Consider the following 15,862-nt stretch of genomic DNA (forward strand, 5'->3'; position numbering starts at 1 on the left):
GGAAGACTATCTAGTTGTTCAAAAATAAGTTATTTTCTTTTACTCACGATCCTTAACCATAGGATCTAGACCGTCGATCGTAGCCATCCTTCCCGCCGTCACCTGTATATAAGCATAGCATCTGCTTGAACCCTAACACACCCTCTCTCTGGTCTCAACTGTCCTGCCGCCATTCCACCTATTGATACCGCAGACCACTTTACATTTGTATTGATGGCGATCCCCTCCATATCCTCCAACCTTCTAGTCGTCGTCTTTCTTTCTTATTAGTTTTGATGCCATATCCACCAACATCGCCATACCCGTACCATCTCTAGTGAATCCAAATCCTCAATATAGCCATTGGCACAACGGGGCAAAAGGTAGGACCTTAACCTAGGTTGAAGCACTGATCTCCCCAATCCAATGGTGAGTATGTATGCCTAAGAGTTTGCGGATTTTTTTATTATTTATGATTATGATTCGAAAAATCTAAACTGTTATGTACGGATGGTTTTTGGTGATCCAACGGATCTTGATAGTGTATTGGTTTGTTTAAGAGCATATTAGGCGAATGGCTCAACCTCCCTACTACTTGCCAAAATTTTGGAGTTGGAGGCTCTTCAGCCCCTCTATTTTTCTTAGCTTGGATTCATGGATGAGAGGGAAGTAGACATAGAAGATATTTCCCCTTGAGGCTCTTCTCCCTAATGGTGTTTGGTTATGTGTTTGCTCATAATCTTTTTCACCCAATTTCTTGCGCATTTCATCTTTATACTACAATAATCATAAGGAGTCTTCAACTTTCCACTTTCTACATCTCGATTTTAACCATGACACACATGGTATGATAGTTGCCCGGGAGGATGACTCTGAAGTGATGTGACATGCCACTATCAATAAATCATGTTTCTATTTTTCTAAATGCCGTAGTTAGTAGTAACAATTAATATTGCCAACATCTCACTATTCATGGTAGATGAATAGTTAGCAAATTTAAATTTTCTTTTATATTTACCTTTTTTATGTTTTGGATAGCTTTAGAGCTAAGTCGTTCAATTGTAGGATCTAGAACTTATATAAATTGCATTTTCTCTTGTGGCTTTTAGCATTATATAGTTCCAAACTTTCTTCTTAAGTAAGAGAAAATATGTTCCAGTGCATTTCCAAGAACAGCTTGCACACAGTCCTGATAAAATTATGGTGAGGAATCCCAACATTGCTCTGGTACCAAAAATACCAAACCATATAGCAATTTTTTTTAAAAAAACACAAACCACAAATCTATACCTATTACTAAAGCGAGTAAGATTTCCACCCAAATTTTTGGTTTGGTACGTTGGTTTAGTCCGCCTATGTTATTGACAGGTGGGCCCACAATCCATCAATAGGAATTCTAATAGGAATCCAAATAAATCAATCGGAATCCTAATAGGAACCCAAACAAATCAATACGAATTCCAATACAATAAAAAACCGGACAATTAATACCTCACGCGGTCATACATGTTGTGCATGGAGTTTCCACCGAAAAAATTATTGGGCCCATATATTTATGAATAAAATTTATATTATTTGTAACAATGCACGGGCAAAATGCCAGTAGACCTAAAGCACCATGGACCCTCGTAAAAATACTGCAATCCTGAGGCCTTCGCCTGCAAATTGCGCGCCTCCTTCCTCGTGACAAAGCCAACGCCGAACACAGCTCTGTCCCTCGTCTTCTTCCCCGTCGTGGTCCAATCCAACTCCGACATCTCGCGCCCCACCCCCTCGGACAACACCAGAAATTACACTGCCCCCCTCCCCTCTCACACCTCGCCGGTGCGCGCCGTTCTAGGGTTTCCTCTGCCGCCGCCCGCCCGCTCCGCTCTCCTCTCATCAGCGGCGATGGCGTCGGCGTCAGCCCCGGCCCCGGCGGCGGTGGCAGGCGCCGGGGGCGGGAAGGACGACGAGCTCGCCGATCTGGTGCGACGCCTCGTGGACGCCGTCGCGCTCTACGCTGATCGCCTACCCTTCGACCTCGATCGCCAGGTTCGCGCTCGGATCTGTGATCCCTGTGCCTTTTTGACCGGTCGTGTGCCTCGTTGTGGGGTCCGGGCGCCCAAAGACGGCGCCTTGTTCGGGAAAAGTTAGGCTTTTACTTGTCTAGGGTGGGTATCGTGCTATTCCTTCGTCGAATTGTAGGTTCACAAGCATCGATTTGGTAATGCTCTTTTTAGCTCTTGTGAATGCATGGGCTCCACCTGTATGCACTATGCATTGCTGTGCACATAGCTGTTGATTTCAGGTGTTTACTGCAAAATAGCCCCCCTTTTGAGTAATGCGATCGAATTTGGCATGAGGTTAGGTGATTAGTGTGGCCCCTGTGGTTTTGATGTGTCTTTTGGTTTCAGGTTGTTTTAAAGTTAATGCAAAACAGAGAAACCAAATTTCATCTGAACCACGTTCTGAAGTGGACGATCTCTTTAAGAAAATGAAGAGTTTTCAATTGTTTCGTTTATGTGGTGTCCAGAAATGGTCCACCTTTGTGATCAATCATTTAACCAGACGAGAATTGTTCTATGCCACAGTTTTGCTTCATCTTCTCTTAGTGTAATGTATTATTATGGTATCATCAAGTTAGTTTTCTATAATCTATATACTCTAGTTTCTATAATGTTCTGTTCCTAGACTTGAATAACAATGAGTATAAAACCAATTCCGTGTTAAATGCCAAGGTCTGTGGCCGAGCAACAATTTAAACATTGATGTCAACATGTATTACTTTGTCAGAACAAAAAGTGTAGCAAGTTTTTGTAGCTACACATAAACAATCTCACCACTGGCATGTGAGCCCTTGCTACATGAATTACTGAAATTCTTCATGTTCATGCTTCAGAAACTTCGTTCACTTACCACACTTGCTGCGATCTCGGTAACACTTCTGTTTGCCTGGAAAATGTTGAGAGCTCCTCAAGAGCAACCTCGGAGGCCTCGCAGGAGGGCTGCCCCTTCATCTAGCAACACCAGCAGTAGATCGCGACCAGGTGCTTTAACTGCAACAGATGTTTGTTCATCAGCAGATTCAAGGGCACATGAAGCAGTCAGTCAGCTTTTCCAGCCAGTAAATGTATTGCTTGCTTTCATGTGTTAAATACTGAAATGATGTATTTGTTTTCCTAGAATTCGTTGGTTTGATAGTTGCTCATTTCTTCTGCAGTTGACTCTTGAGCAGCTTGTCAGGCATAAGCTTAGCGAAGGACGAAGGGTACTATGCTATAGCTTCTTTCATGCTACATTGATAAGATTTATAGCGTAATGTTATACTGATGGTTGCTTTTCATTTTTAGGTCACATGCCGCTTACTTGGTGTGATTCTGGAGGAAACAACTCCAGAGGAGCTTCAGGTGGGTTGTAACAATGCTGCATTGTTGCTAGAAGAAATGCCACCTTGTTCTATTCAACTAATGGATTTACCGTCTTCTTGCAGAACCATGTCACAGTGAGGACTTCTGTTGTGGATGTTCTTCTAGAAATTGCAAAATTCTGTGATGTTTATTTGATGGAGCGTGTTATCGACGATGAAAGTGAGGTAAGTACTAAGTAGCAACTAGTTTTTGTTGATAATGGGAGCACATGAATCAACTGCTCGTTGGTCTACATTCTGGATTCCATAGTATTTGCATTGCTATGTACATGGACTACCCATTGTCAAATTTAGAACTTGAATGATGTCTGCAGGAAAAGGTTTTATCTGCCCTGAGTGAAGCTGGACTTTTTGCTAGTGGTGCCTTGATAAAGGACAAGGTATGCTGCAAGATGAAGAAACTGATTGTTATCCAGTATTGATTGTAGCCATAGGCTATTTGCTATGTCAATAAACATTTATTGAAATCGCCTGCAGGTTCTCTTCTGTAGTACAGAGAATGGCCGTACATCTTTTGTTCGGCAACTTGAGCCTGATTGGCACATTGACACAAGTCCGGAAATTGTTCACCAATTAGCTGTAAGTCATACACTCTTAGTTGCAACAACATATTACCCCCACATTCTTGGAGTAGATATTAATTTGCTATTCGTAATACTTTTCTAATTTGCCTTTTCTTTTCCCCGCAGAGGTTTATCAAATATCAACTGCACATTTCGCCACAGCGACAAGAAAGAATAGCATCAAATGTTTTCAGCTCCCCAAGCTTGGAGCAATATTTTGGAGGCCTGGATCAGAGATGATAAGAGGTACATGCACATATATCTTAATCTCTTAACATAAACTCTTCTAAACAGTAAGACAGCATGAGTCATGATCCTAGCAGAGATGCCCTAATTTCTATCGAATTTCGTTACCTGCAGGTCAAACTCCATCCAGCAAAGCCGTGGCTTAGTGAGAACTGAGGACATCATTGTTCAATTTTTTCTTTCCTTCTCGCTTGAATGATGGAACTAGATTTTCCTGTATCATGTGTAAAAGCCTTGTGGCATGTACTAGTAACCCGTTGTAATGCGATGCCACATGAGGCATAAGCTATGCAAGGAGACGATGCCTCATAAGGCATAATCTATGCAAGGAGATAGCATATGCAGTAGCATACTTGATGTATCAGTTGTGTCCATGTATAAGTATAAACCAAACAATTGAAGTTGTCGACCTGCTCTCTCGCCATTCATTGTCACTATGTAAGAAAGTCTCATACGAGATGTCGGTTGACTCGTATAGGAGACACGTTTTTTTTTTACATCTCCCATGAGTCTGCTATTCGTCGTCTCCCATGAGTCTGCTATCTACAGTAGTCAATTTGACGATAAAGGGAGCATCGAGAATGATGCTAACGATTGAACTGTAACATTTTAACATTAGCACTAATATTGGAATAAGACAACTTGTTGTAGCCGGTTAAAACAGTATCTCATTAGCTGTGCACACCCTATCTTACGTGATCGACTGTACCATTTTCACTTGAGCATTGGTATTCATTCGAACAAGTATCATCTAGTTGCAACATCAAAAGAGAGTCTTTTCTAGTTCTTTGTGCACAATCTCACTTTTTATCCAAGTATTGTCTTCTTTCAGATCGGTCGCTCTTCTTGGCATTTGGAGCATGCACATGTGAATCCGTAATCTGCAAGCTGCGCCTGCCTCTCCTCGTATGAAAGATCTTCGTCGATGTAGGAGACGGTAATCTGGAATGGCCATTGTTAGGTGGCAACATAGCATATCACCATATCCTTTTATCTTGATTACATAAGTGAAATAAGTTGACCCAAAAAACATAGGTACCTCTTCGCCCTTGCTGATAGGCTTGAGGGCAAGTATCACTGCATGACCGTCCTTATCCTGCAGTGGCAGTTTTAACAGCTCAGAATCAGCAACGCTGACCGCAAATTGGCAGCAAAAATGAATTAATCAGCTTGATGAAAATGCACGCACTCACCTCATCTCTTTTAAATGCTTTAGCATTTGGACAGCATGAGTGGTTCATGCAGCTCTGTAAAGGGAAGAATGCCGTCCCTGCCAATGAAATTTTGTCAGGGAGAGTGATTTTACACTGTTTAGCAAACAGAAACATGCAATATCACAGCAATGCAGGAGGAATTGTGCATACCCTCACAAGGAACCGAATAGTCTTCACCTAAAGCATCTAGGAATGGTCCTGTTACCTTCTCTGCTTCCTCCTAGGGCACAGTGCACTTCAGGTCAACAAACTACTGGGTTCTTTTCAGATTAAAGATCTCAGAAATTAGGGCCAACCATCAACAAACCTTCTCGCTCTCTGGAAGATCATCAATGTGTATGAAATAGTCTTCAACCGGCGATGCAACAACTAAATCACTGCAACATAGGAGATATTATGATGTTAAATGCAGCACAGATATTTGTGTTCATTATTGGTGCAATGAAAAATAATGACTGCATGTACGATGAAACAAAAGTTTAAATTTACTTACAGATTGTTCAGTTCAAACATGCCAATTATATGGCCATAGACGTCAAGTGAAAATACTAGACAATGTCAAGGAAACTTCAAACTTGGATAAGAAAATAGTGTCAAGGAAACTTATACATGTTGAACAGGTTTGCGGACTACTGAAAAGGATACAGGGTGCACATTCAGGATCAAAGATTGCATCCTTGAGAAGCTGCAGTGACTGCAAAATACACATCGGAGAGACAGTGAGTGGGATTAGATACAGCAAAGCAGAATAAGTTGTACTTATTTGGATGTGATCAAGTTTCTCCTTGCCATGCTATGTATTAAAGTTATATGAAAAAGATGCTCGATTGAAGTGGCCAGACTACAACATCATCAGTAGAAAATGAACAGTTCATAATGTCCCATGAAGTAAATGATCTGCTGCATAATTACCGCAAATGCCAGATCCCTCATTTGCTGTCTAAATGAATCTTCTTCACTGGAATCAATGTCTTCCGGCAAAGCAACACACTCCCACCATCTGCAAGCATAAGCTTTCCTTTTCACAAAAGTTTGTAGTAGATCACAGTTCGCACATCGCAACAACAAATGTATCCAATCAGGGTACATGGAAACCATTCATAACTAGCCTTCTGGCTGGTATATAGTGCAAAAATTTCAGAAAAGGAAAAGAAAGAGAGGAAGAAAAAAGACTCAAGCCATTCCATGGGCACGTCATCAACTCTGTCCATGGAATTGTTACTACCATATATGTGAAAAAAGAAGAAAAAATTTGATGATTAACAGTTGTGTCACACAACACTGTTGCTTAGTGACATAATATAACAATTCCTGGTCATCTGAGGAGCAGTTAAATAAGCTCAGCCTTATTACCTCTTTTTGAATCCCATTGAAAGTGGTTTCCAGGCTTCCATGAGGAGCGAAAAGCTTGATTCATGAGATGCAGGCTGTCTTTTGAGTTTCTTGTACCTCAACAAGGTGAAAGTGATAGCCTGAGATATAAAATTTACAAGTCTGTGCATGAGAATCAATTAATATTAAATGAATCACAACATAGAAAGCTAGAAGGCAACAGGAAGCAGAAGGTGATTCTTTGGTTTGCTCAATTTAGCATTCCTTGTACTTTTACCCATCTTCTTATCATGCGTTTCATCAAGTACACTAAATTTGGTCAATAGCAGGTTAACAGAATTTCTGACAGATAGTGGCGATTGATATCAACTCTTAAGTCTGGCGCCCATTTTTTTGTTTGCATCTGACCAAGGCTAAGTTGTGCTTTTGAATATAAAAAACATGTCAGTTGGAGAATATTGGAAAATGAGAAACAAATAGTCATTAGATGTGATGTTTGGATGCCTAGATACTAGATATTATGCATATGTCTGTCACTTACCTTGGCAGCGACCAAGAAAATATCATTGGTTCCTGAAATAAAGAACAATCATCAGAAAATAGGTTTACAGCCTATATGAATGGTGGAAACCATCATGAATCCCAATGAACGATGGAAATTGTGCAATAATGATATAGATCCATGAACAGTTACTGCTGACTTACCATTAGCATGCTCTACAAATTTCTGAAGGGCAGATCTTCGTGATGGTTCAGTTTTGGATCCAGTGCACAGCAAAGAGTGGTAGGAATCCCAATCGGAATCTGCACATGATTGGCTGTACAAAATTCCAGTATCAATGAGCCAAGTTTTATTCTCAAGACTACATTTACATGAAATATCCAAGAAATAACAAGAGTAAGTTTTATATTCTGTAGACACATGTTTTCGATGAGGCAATTAGGTCTGATGTGATAACATTGAGGAAAAAAAGATGTCATATATTTTGTAGAGACTAGAGAAGTTAACTTTCAGGTATACATAATCGTATCTGACATCACTTTGCAAAGAGAGAATGGTTTTGCGAATTATTACGAATACAAACCTGCAGTAGAGTTCTCCCTCACATCCACCAGGGCAAGCAACAATTGATGGCAAACAGAACTGATCAGTGAAAGGAAGTGATGTATCACCATCCATAAGTGACATTATGACCTCTTGTGGGACAGCATTACAATTTCCATTTGTTGAACCAGAACAGCTGGTACTTGACCCAACATCACTTCCATGGCAATGTCTCTCAGACGTGCTGCCAGTGCTAGCACCAATGCTATGTAAATACAATCTACGCCCAATCTGGAACTCTATAGAACCAATGAAGCGGAAGCAGTAACTGCACACAACACAGTCAATCTGCAAAAAGGCGCATAAAACCGACATAGCACTTCAGAGAAACAGTTCGCTTAAAAGCCGTACTGAATTATTTACTTCTGATCAAATGTGAGAACCTTGTTAAGGCTGTGCTGAGCACCGACCAACATTTGATCCTTTAGAATAACATCATCTTCAGCAAAGTCCCTGTTTGCACAAACACCTGCAAAAAATTAGTTTGTTAAAATTGCCGGCTTTCACCTTATGCTAATTTTACACGAGCATACTGGTTTGCTGCCCCGTAGAGTATTTTATCAGGAACCAATACCTTTCCCATGCTTGCCACTGTAGCTCACTCTTACGCCATCATGCTTCTTGGACCGTACGAGTTCATCATAGTATTCCTGAGAAAACAAGAGGCAGCATGTTTATCCATAACACCTATCATTAACACTGGATCAAGACAATTGATGTTACCACCCAAATACAGATCCCTCTCATAATTCCGCATCAGACGACATAAAAGACTACGATATCACACCAACGCCATGAAGAACCTAAATAAACCATCTTTCGACGAACTAATAACCGCCGCGGCACGAGACTGTCCAACCAAGGAATTCTCAAGCAAACAACCGAGGCCTAGTAGCCTGGGGGGGGGGGGGGGGGTGCCCGCCGGAAGGAAGTACCTGGGCGGATTGGAGAGAAGGCGTGGCGAGGAGCTGGGCGATTTGGGGCGCGAACTTCCCGTCCAGATCGCACGGACTGGCTCCAATCCCACCCATTCCGTCGATTGGTGGCAATGGAGCTTCTCGCAGCGGGTTCGTCAGCTCCTGGCCGCCGCGCCGCCGCCGCTTTTGCTGGCCGCTGGGGGTTTTGGGGTTTGAGCTGAAGCCTGCAGTAGAATAGAGAGGTAGCAGGCGGAATTGGAAGCACTTAGGTACGCGTCTTTGACATGAAGACGTATCCGTAGTATTTACGCCTTTAGGCACAGACAGCGTAAGGCGAGGTTTTCGTTTCTGTAACCCCAGCCTTCTGGTGGCAATTGGCAAGTGACTTTCACCTTCAAACGTTGGATCTTGAACTGTACATGTATCATTACTCTTTCCTAACACTAGTGTCAACGCACAAAACATTTCCTCAAGTGACTCCATCCAATCATCGGGAAGCATATAAACAATTCTGATAGCTGCCGGTCAAAATTTGAGTTAGATCAAAATTACATTCTTATGTGTTTAAATTCACTGTATGAAAATGGTATAGTATCATAATTTTATTTGGTTCCAATCCAATCATATACCCTACTTGTTCTGTCCCATAAAGACTTTAATTCTAGCATTCAAAATTTGCCCACAAAATTCATTTTGGGTCGTTATCCAAATTTCCTTGAATTGAAGCTTCCCTGAATTCAGAGCACCACTTTCCAATCAAACCTTTGGAGAATAAGGAATAAAAGAAACTCAACCTACGAGGGTATAACACCCTTCGGACATTTGCTATGAGAAGACCGCTCATGTAGGTTGAGAAACCTCCTAAACCCGTACCCCACCCTGGGTGCCATAATCCATACCGCTGCCCGTGTGAGAGCGGGCCGGCGAGCTAGGACCACTTTCCATGTGCTTTAACGTGTAGGCAAGCAATTTTTTTTTTAACATCAGCCTGAAATTCGCTCCCACCGGAAGTGGGACCAGGAGTGCTACCGAGGCCGGTTAGGCACCGGTTCGCAAGAATAAAAGCTAACATGATTAGCTTGGAAGTTGATACGTTCAAAACTGCTCATGCCTTGATGTCCGAGGAAGGAGTGGATTAATAGACTTCGAAGTGGGGTACCCAGCAGCCCCAATTGCAGATGCAGCAGCCTAGGCACAACCTCGCAAGGATAATTCTGACCCAACCACTTCCAATCAGACCATCCGCAGTCGCAGAACGAGTATACATTATGCATACAAAGTACAAATACAATAACTCGTCAACTGATTTCTGTTTGAACTAACCTCTGTCGTGCTCATCAACTATCACAAAGGACTACCCATCAATCAATGTATAATCCTGCCATCCTGTTGGGTGGCAACGCAAATGGGCAACTTCGTCGTCGTCGTCATCCACCACACGATCCAGTCATCCAATCCAACCACCTGATCGAGGTGAGGTGCGCCTCCATATATGCCCATGCCAGCTTCACCATTTGGCTGTGTCATTAGTGCTAGTTGTCGCCTGCAACCGCAAAGCTTCTATCCAACTCCTCTGCAGTTGCGAGCCTCTTCCATTGCGTGTGCGCGAGAATGTCTGCGCTGGCGAAGGCTGTGGTCGCCCTCGTGGCGATGGCCGCCGTGGCCGAGCTCGCCGCCGCCAAGAACCACACGATCCAGTGGTCGGCGAGCGGGAACTACGGCGACTGGTCGGCCTCGAACGCGGTCAGCGTCGGCGACACCGTCGGTGAGCTGCTCACCACTGATCTATCCATGCCGTCTTGCCTGTGCTTTACTATGTCTCTGCTCTGACGATCTGACGGCGCAGTGTTCACGTACGGGCCGCCGCACACCGTGGACGAGCTGCCGTCGGAGGCGGACTACACGGCGTGCAGCTTCGGTGGCGCGGTGTCGTCGGACAGCAGCGGCAGCACGGCCTTCACGTTCGACAAGGCCGGCACGAGGTACTTCGCGTGCGCCACGGGGTCGCACTGCGCCGGCGGGCAGAAGGTGGCCATCACGGTCTCCGGCGCCTCTTCGCAGACCCCGGCGACGCCGGCGGCCCCCAAGGGGAACTCGGCGGCGCCGATGGCAGGCGCGGCCGGGATCGCCGCGAAGCTGGCGCTCGGCCTCGGCGTCGGAGGAGCCCTGCTCATCGCTGCCTTCTGATCGACCGAGTTTCGTGTTGGTTGGGCCGTCTGTCGTCGCGCCTGCACAGTAGCAGCACGGTCGTCGCCTGCACAGTAGAATTTCATGATTTGTTACATTACATGTTATCCTACTCAAAATGGTTTTGTATTTCATCCTCGCCATGTGTGTAGAACACGGTCACTTGTAGTTGTAATGGATTTGATTGGCAAGCTTATGGAGTAATAAATACAAGTCAGTGTAGAGACGCAGACGCAGATGCAAATCCTGCCATCCTGTTGACGGCAATGCAAATGGGATACGAGTATTCCATATCTTGCGCGAGAATGTCTACGCTGGCGAAGGCTTTGGTGGCCCTCATGGCGATGGCCGCCGTGGCCGAGCTCGCCGCCGCCGCCGCCAACGAGAACACGATCCAGTGGTCGGTGGGCGTGTACTACAGCGGCTGGTCAGCAACAACCCGCTCACGAATGCTTTAGCTCCCAGCAGGCAGGCCCCGCGGCCTGCAAGGCGTGCGACCTCGGCGGCGAGCTGTTTTTGGACACAGCAGCGCCGGCACCGGTTTCACGTTCCATTGTGTTTTATTACTCAAGAAAAAAACATACCCTTCAATTGGCTGCCCTTGGCCTTCTTATTGCCTTTAACCTCTGGCACCTCCAAGTCAACAGCATCCTCTAACAAGTCATCATCTCCATCACCAATGTCATAGTCACTGTCAACAAATTCCTCCGCTTGGTCTACTCTGCCTTTGTTTACATCAGTATAGAATACAGGTAATTTCTCTGCTGGGTTTTTCTCATACAAAACTTTTTGTGGACTCAAAACTTTAGGCAACTGATTCACAGGATTAACAACAATGTCATCCAATGTAACACTATCCATGCTGCCATGATGATCAGCATGCACCAACAAATTTCTGACCTTGTGAACTACACTGACCATCACATTAGCGTCTTGATCTGTTGCAATTATCCTCAACCCATCACTCAGATCTTTCCCTGGTAACAACCAATATAATTGGATGCCTGTCACACTATGGTAGCCCAATTGCTCAACGAAATCCTCAAACCACAAGACATACCATGTATCACCATCAATCCAGTCAAACCAGTCAATTTTCCATCAACATAAGACCTGAGATGACCTGAGCCAACAAAAAATCCTCCATGGCGTAACTCAATGGTGAATGCATCACTAGCAGGACCTACATTATTGACACAAATGAACACAGTTCATCAGAATAGGAACAACCCTAACAAATCTCATCAGAAATAACAGTTCACGCCCTAGAAATACGAAATCCACTCTCGTCGAACTGAAGCCCTACAACTACGACGATTAATCCACAAAAGTTGCAAACAACAGGAGGGAAAGGGATGATCGACTCACCGTACGGCGGCGGCCCTTCCGCTTTCCCTCGCAATCGCGGAGACATCGTCGCAATCAGCCGCTGCGGGCGCCTCCAACACGGCCACGTTCGACCCGCGCCCCGATTCCAACGGCGCCAATCGCCTTCGCCCACAGCCAACGCCGACTTCGCCTCCGCCACTGAGAGGCGAACAGGAATAGTCGCGCGAGGGGGGGGGGCAGCGCTAGAGGCAACAAAGAAAACGGCGGCGCGACGGAACCGTCGGGAGGAAACGGGCGGGGGTTTAGGAGGGGGGTAAGCACAAAACACCACGCGTGTTGGCCCACGGTTGGTCTACAGTAGAACCGGAACAGTGTTTAGGCACCTAAACGCCTGTTTTGCGAGACCCACGCAAGTTTAAGGACCGCTGGTGGACTTTACTCTTTACAAAAACACTAGCAGCTTGAATGGCTTTCGGTTCATTTGTGCCTCGATTTACGAAACGACTTTGCTACAGTGATTTTGCAGGTGAAGCAGAAGCCGGTGGAAGTTCTTCCAGACAAGCCCTTGGTACAAGCACACACACCTATAGAAACTTTTTTTCTGAACATATAACTTTGCGATTCTTTTAGCAACTATGAAATGTCAGCTAAACCTACTCTCACAAATTCACAGTGGAGCACCTGTCAACTTCCACTCTCTGCAACCATTATTTACAGATGATAGCTATATTTAGATAGCTCTCGGGCCCTCACACCTATACCTTCGAAATCGCCAAACCAAAATAATCCTAGCATATTTATACAAAGGAGCCAACAAATCATTTACAACCAACGCCCCCTGTGATTATTCATCCATTTGATTACCAATATTGTTGTCAGGCAGCCTAACTTACTAGTTTTCTTCTCTCCATGGAAATCCTCCGTGAGTCGCCTGTGATCCATTTACGCCTTGAACCGAACAACAATGCATGATATGTCATCTTTACTCTCTCTTTTTAGCGCTTCGGCGGTTAATTGCCTGGCAGCTGCATATGGATCCTTGTACCTTTTGGCCAAATCAACAACCTCCTGATTGTTCATCACCTGGTACAGTCGATAAAAGTAAAAGCATTAAGAATGCAGCCATGGATCTGTTTCCGATCTGCTATATTCTGCCAATTTGGAAATTTCGAAATAACAAGCCACACCTTCCAAAGGCCATCGCTCGCGAGGACAAGTAGCTCCGCAGTGTGATCTATGTCTTCGACTTTTATATCGGGCTCTGATCTCAATAGTGATTTTAGATTCCTGTCTCCAAAAGCTCTGGAGACAGCCAACTGACCACATACCCGAGGAACATCTCCTGAAATTTATTAGACTCAATATGCTGTCATGCTTCTGCTTATTTTTAAGGCACATGGTATTGCTTAACTGCTTATCTAGGAATACCATATTAAAGGATAACAATTGTATAGGGAGTTTCCAAACGACAAAGAATTACAAGTAATGCCATTATACCTTACTATAATTAGGACTCCTTAATATGCGTCGATGCTAATATTGTAATTTTCAATCTCGAATTATTCCTTGAGAGCAAGTGCATAAATTGACTACTGCCATGTTTCATAAAACTGCTGAAACACTGTTGTTTCAAACCATCACAACACAAGAACTCACTGCTTACATTATTTTCACATGCAATGCATCATTAAGGCTTTAGCAGCATCCTTTTAGTTATACAATGTATGGTTTCATCTAAACATACTTTGAACCGTCCAATAGTAAGCTAACCACATGATGTTGTACAGAGAACACTTGCATATGACTTGTGGCAAAGATTAAAATAATTAATCATGTAGCTGAACCTGGCTAGTAGACACTTTTTTTTCCTTCCTACAAGCCTTCCATTAATTCCGTTAAAAAAATATCTCACTAATATTGTGAATTTGAAATGTACAAATGCTCTGGAACAAGACCAGTGAACTGAGTATTGAGAAATTGATCAGGCACCCGAATATTTTAAATCTAGGTACCGTGCTTAAAGGTAAACCATTGAGGACACACCTGGCAAGTTTGAAACAAAGCCACCCCTATTTTCAATTACGCTGCGCTCAACATTCGGATCATGGTCTACTGACATCTGTATGGGCTCACCACCTTTCAAAAGAACAGCTCTTGAATCCCCAACATTAGCTACCCATAACTTCCTGCCATTTACAAGAATGGCAGTTACAGCAGTGGAGCCACCTTGTCCCAAATCCGGAGTATGCGACAAAATAGCTTGGTCTGTTTTTTCATAAGCTTTTGTGATCGCTCTATCTGTATGTGTCCAAAACTCTTCCTAAAATAGCCCGATAAGAATAAGATCACCACAGTGCTAGTGAATTAATCCTCTTTGAAACAAAAGCTTAAAACTTACTTCTTTCATAATATTTGAAAACAAATTCTTCTGTAAATACGCAGGAACGGTATCTCCTAGATGGCCGTCAAAAATAGCAAAAAGACCAAGCTCGTTTCCTTTCACATGGGCAAGATCGGCGACATGATAGTCCTCCATCGGATGATTCGTCATCCCTCTTACAAGATTATAGCCGTAGCAGACCGTGACTTGCCCTTGACAGCCTTTCCCTTTACCAGATGCTGTTGACCCATGCCCCGTGAACTGAACACAAGCAGAACAATCAGTGCAGGTGATGCAGTTGAAGAATTTAAGAGTTAACATGAGATAAGTTGCAGTTGTTAGAGCTTCTAGCTTACTAACAACCTTTCTGAATAAAGATACTTTTTAGAGTGTTTCCAGGTGGAGGGTGAAAAATTAGTGAAACTCGTGTCATTGGATGATATTTCGTATCAACGCAAGTCAATAGTAGCCACTAGTAATTACTAGTACCACAGGAACGCATAATTAACTGACAAAAGCTCCAGAACAATTCCATACATGCCGCAAACAATCAGTGAAATACGTGCCAGCAGAAACTGATCGAAAGCGAGCTTACCTCTGAGCGACCAGCTCCGAAGCAGCAGAACCTTGCCATATCTGGGTAATTCCCTCTCAGCTCCAATCCAGGAACTGAAATTTGAAAAATAAAACAGAAAGGGAGGTATCGGGTATCGCACCAGGGCCTGAGCCAGTATCGGACCTGGGTCTCCACCCGATAGTATTTTTGCAAAAAAAGAAAACTCGAAGTCAGTAGGCATCATGCGTATACTCAGATCCGAATACAAGTAAGCTCAATTAGGGTTCGGGGTGCTCGGTAACGCACGGCAGCAAAGGGAAGTGAAGCGAAGGGATACCTGGCGCGTGCGCGGGTGCTCGTCGCCGGCGCCGGGCGGCGGCGGCGCGCGCCCAGTCGTCGCCGCGGGGAAAGAAAGGCGCTCGCGCGAGAGGGGAGGCGAACGGAGGAAGAGGGGAGAGTGGAGGGGGACAGCAGGTGGGGGGAGAGAGAGGATGGCAGTTGCAGGTCGCCACTGGCGCAGGAGTCGTCGCCCGCCCGCCCAGCCGTCGCCGCTACGGTGGCGCTGCTGGTGCACAGCACAGCTCGGTCGGAACGGGTCAACGCAAAAGTAGTTTGACCCAAAACCTATTACTTTGGATTCTGGGC

The 15,862-nt window shown here is 44.3% G+C and overlaps 4 protein-coding genes across 5 annotated transcripts; 2 read left to right on the plus strand and 2 right to left on the minus strand.

The window, feature by feature from the left end:
* Nucleotides 1-1,697: 1,697 nt before the first annotated feature.
* Nucleotides 1,698-4,692, plus strand: LOC120641871 (peroxisome biogenesis protein 22-like). The gene is made up of 9 exons (XM_039918178.1): nt 1,698-2,013; nt 2,861-3,091; nt 3,182-3,229; nt 3,312-3,368; nt 3,452-3,553; nt 3,703-3,768; nt 3,866-3,967; nt 4,078-4,197; nt 4,312-4,692. Exons 1-8 carry the CDS (start codon nt 1,870-1,872, stop codon nt 4,189-4,191), a joined length of 864 nt encoding a protein of 287 aa, XP_039774112.1. The 5' UTR covers nt 1,698-1,869; the 3' UTR covers nt 4,192-4,197; nt 4,312-4,692.
* A 99-nt stretch (nt 4,693-4,791) lies between these two features.
* On the minus strand, nt 4,792-9,013 carry LOC120641869 (histone-lysine N-methyltransferase ATXR2-like). Of its 2 annotated transcripts, none has more exons than XM_039918177.1 (15): nt 8,784-9,012; nt 8,423-8,498; nt 8,232-8,317; nt 7,829-8,136; nt 7,449-7,561; nt 7,285-7,316; nt 6,765-6,883; nt 6,324-6,411; nt 6,057-6,105; nt 5,905-5,959; nt 5,719-5,788; nt 5,562-5,631; nt 5,391-5,467; nt 5,237-5,293; nt 4,792-5,139 (listed from the first exon to the last, which is right to left on the minus strand). In XM_039918177.1, the coding sequence occupies exons 1-15, from the start codon at nt 8,877-8,879 to the stop codon at nt 5,026-5,028; spliced, it is 1,410 nt and encodes a 469-aa protein (XP_039774111.1). In that variant the 5' UTR covers nt 8,880-9,012; the 3' UTR covers nt 4,792-5,025. The 2 variants fall into 2 exon arrangements, with proteins under 2 accessions (XP_039774111.1, XP_039774110.1); XM_039918176.1 differs by having other exon boundaries at nt 4,820-5,139; nt 5,237-5,296; nt 8,784-9,013.
* Nucleotides 9,014-10,289: 1,276 nt separating this feature from the next.
* LOC120643131 (blue copper protein-like) lies at nt 10,290-11,169 on the plus strand. The gene is made up of 2 exons (XM_039919655.1): nt 10,290-10,530; nt 10,612-11,169. The coding sequence occupies exons 1-2, from the start codon at nt 10,377-10,379 to the stop codon at nt 10,950-10,952; spliced, it is 495 nt and encodes a 164-aa protein (XP_039775589.1). The 5' UTR covers nt 10,290-10,376; the 3' UTR covers nt 10,953-11,169.
* Nucleotides 11,170-12,889: 1,720 nt separating this feature from the next.
* On the minus strand, nt 12,890-15,715 carry LOC120641872 (probable protein phosphatase 2C 41). The gene is made up of 6 exons (XM_039918179.1): nt 15,555-15,715; nt 15,257-15,400; nt 14,680-14,922; nt 14,325-14,601; nt 13,469-13,623; nt 12,890-13,364 (listed from the first exon to the last, which is right to left on the minus strand). The coding sequence occupies exons 2-6, from the start codon at nt 15,293-15,295 to the stop codon at nt 13,224-13,226; spliced, it is 855 nt and encodes a 284-aa protein (XP_039774113.1). The 5' UTR covers nt 15,296-15,400; nt 15,555-15,715; the 3' UTR covers nt 12,890-13,223.
* Nucleotides 15,716-15,862: the final 147 nt, after the last annotated feature.

The sequence above is a fragment of the Panicum virgatum genome, chromosome 7K (assembly GCF_016808335.1).
Source record: "Panicum virgatum strain AP13 chromosome 7K, P.virgatum_v5, whole genome shotgun sequence".
Lineage (NCBI taxonomy): Eukaryota > Viridiplantae > Streptophyta > Magnoliopsida > Poales > Poaceae > Panicum > Panicum virgatum.